Source organism: Protomyctophum bolini, assembly GCF_963924005.1.
Source record: "Protomyctophum bolini genome assembly, chromosome: 23".
In the NCBI taxonomy this organism is placed as follows: Eukaryota; Metazoa; Chordata; class Actinopteri; order Myctophiformes; family Myctophidae; genus Protomyctophum; species Protomyctophum bolini.
In genome coordinates, this window is record NC_137884.1 from 24,720,783 (window position 1) to 24,721,421 (window position 639).

Below are 639 nucleotides of genomic sequence, written 5' to 3' on the forward strand. Positions count from 1 at the left end.
CCCCCCCCCCCCAGATAATGTCACCCCCACATCTCCCGTCCAGACAGTCATAATGCCTAGGCTACTATACTGTACTATAGGCTACTGTACAGACACTGGACTGACACCCAGACAGGCCTATCTATCGAAGAGCGATTATTGCTAATCAGGTTGTCCTCCAGTCAGACCAGACTATAGTGTCCACTATACTGTAGTACCACCAGCAGCAGCAGCGCTGCTTGTAATGTGATCATGTTTGTTGGCCATGACACAAATTATAATCGATGTAGATTAGACACAGGCGCGAATAATCTCCCACTGCCTGCCTCTCTCTCTCTCTCTCTCTGCCGCAGATGAGGAGGAAAAGGGACGCATTTATGGCGCCTTCTTTCTATATTAAAGCCAGGTTTGAGCCTGTAGTAGAGTCTGACATTTAGGGGAGAAAGGGAGCCCGTCTTCTCGCATCTCATCTGCTCCCTCCGATCGGGAGAAAAAAAGGCCTTCGTGCTGCAACAAAATAACCCTGATTGAGATCAAATTGGATCCTGTATTACTATAAAGCAGTGCTCCTCAAGGAGTCTCTTATCGATAAAAAAGGCATCGATACGTTATTGGCGTAAAAACTGACGAGAGAGAGATGAGAAGATCCTTACCTGCCAT

General features: G+C 47.3%; 1 protein-coding gene across 1 annotated transcript in view; it reads right to left on the reverse strand.

The window, feature by feature from the left end:
• LOC308311002 (UPF0606 protein KIAA1549) overlaps positions 1 to 639 on the reverse strand; it is a gene marked incomplete at both ends in the record, with an annotated part of 28,060 nt that extends 27,421 nt beyond the window's left edge. The window contains one exon of the mRNA XM_080757496.1: positions 633 to 639. Coding sequence (XP_080613622.1) covers positions 633 to 639 — 7 coding nt within the window. The remainder of the gene's footprint in view (positions 1 to 632) is intronic.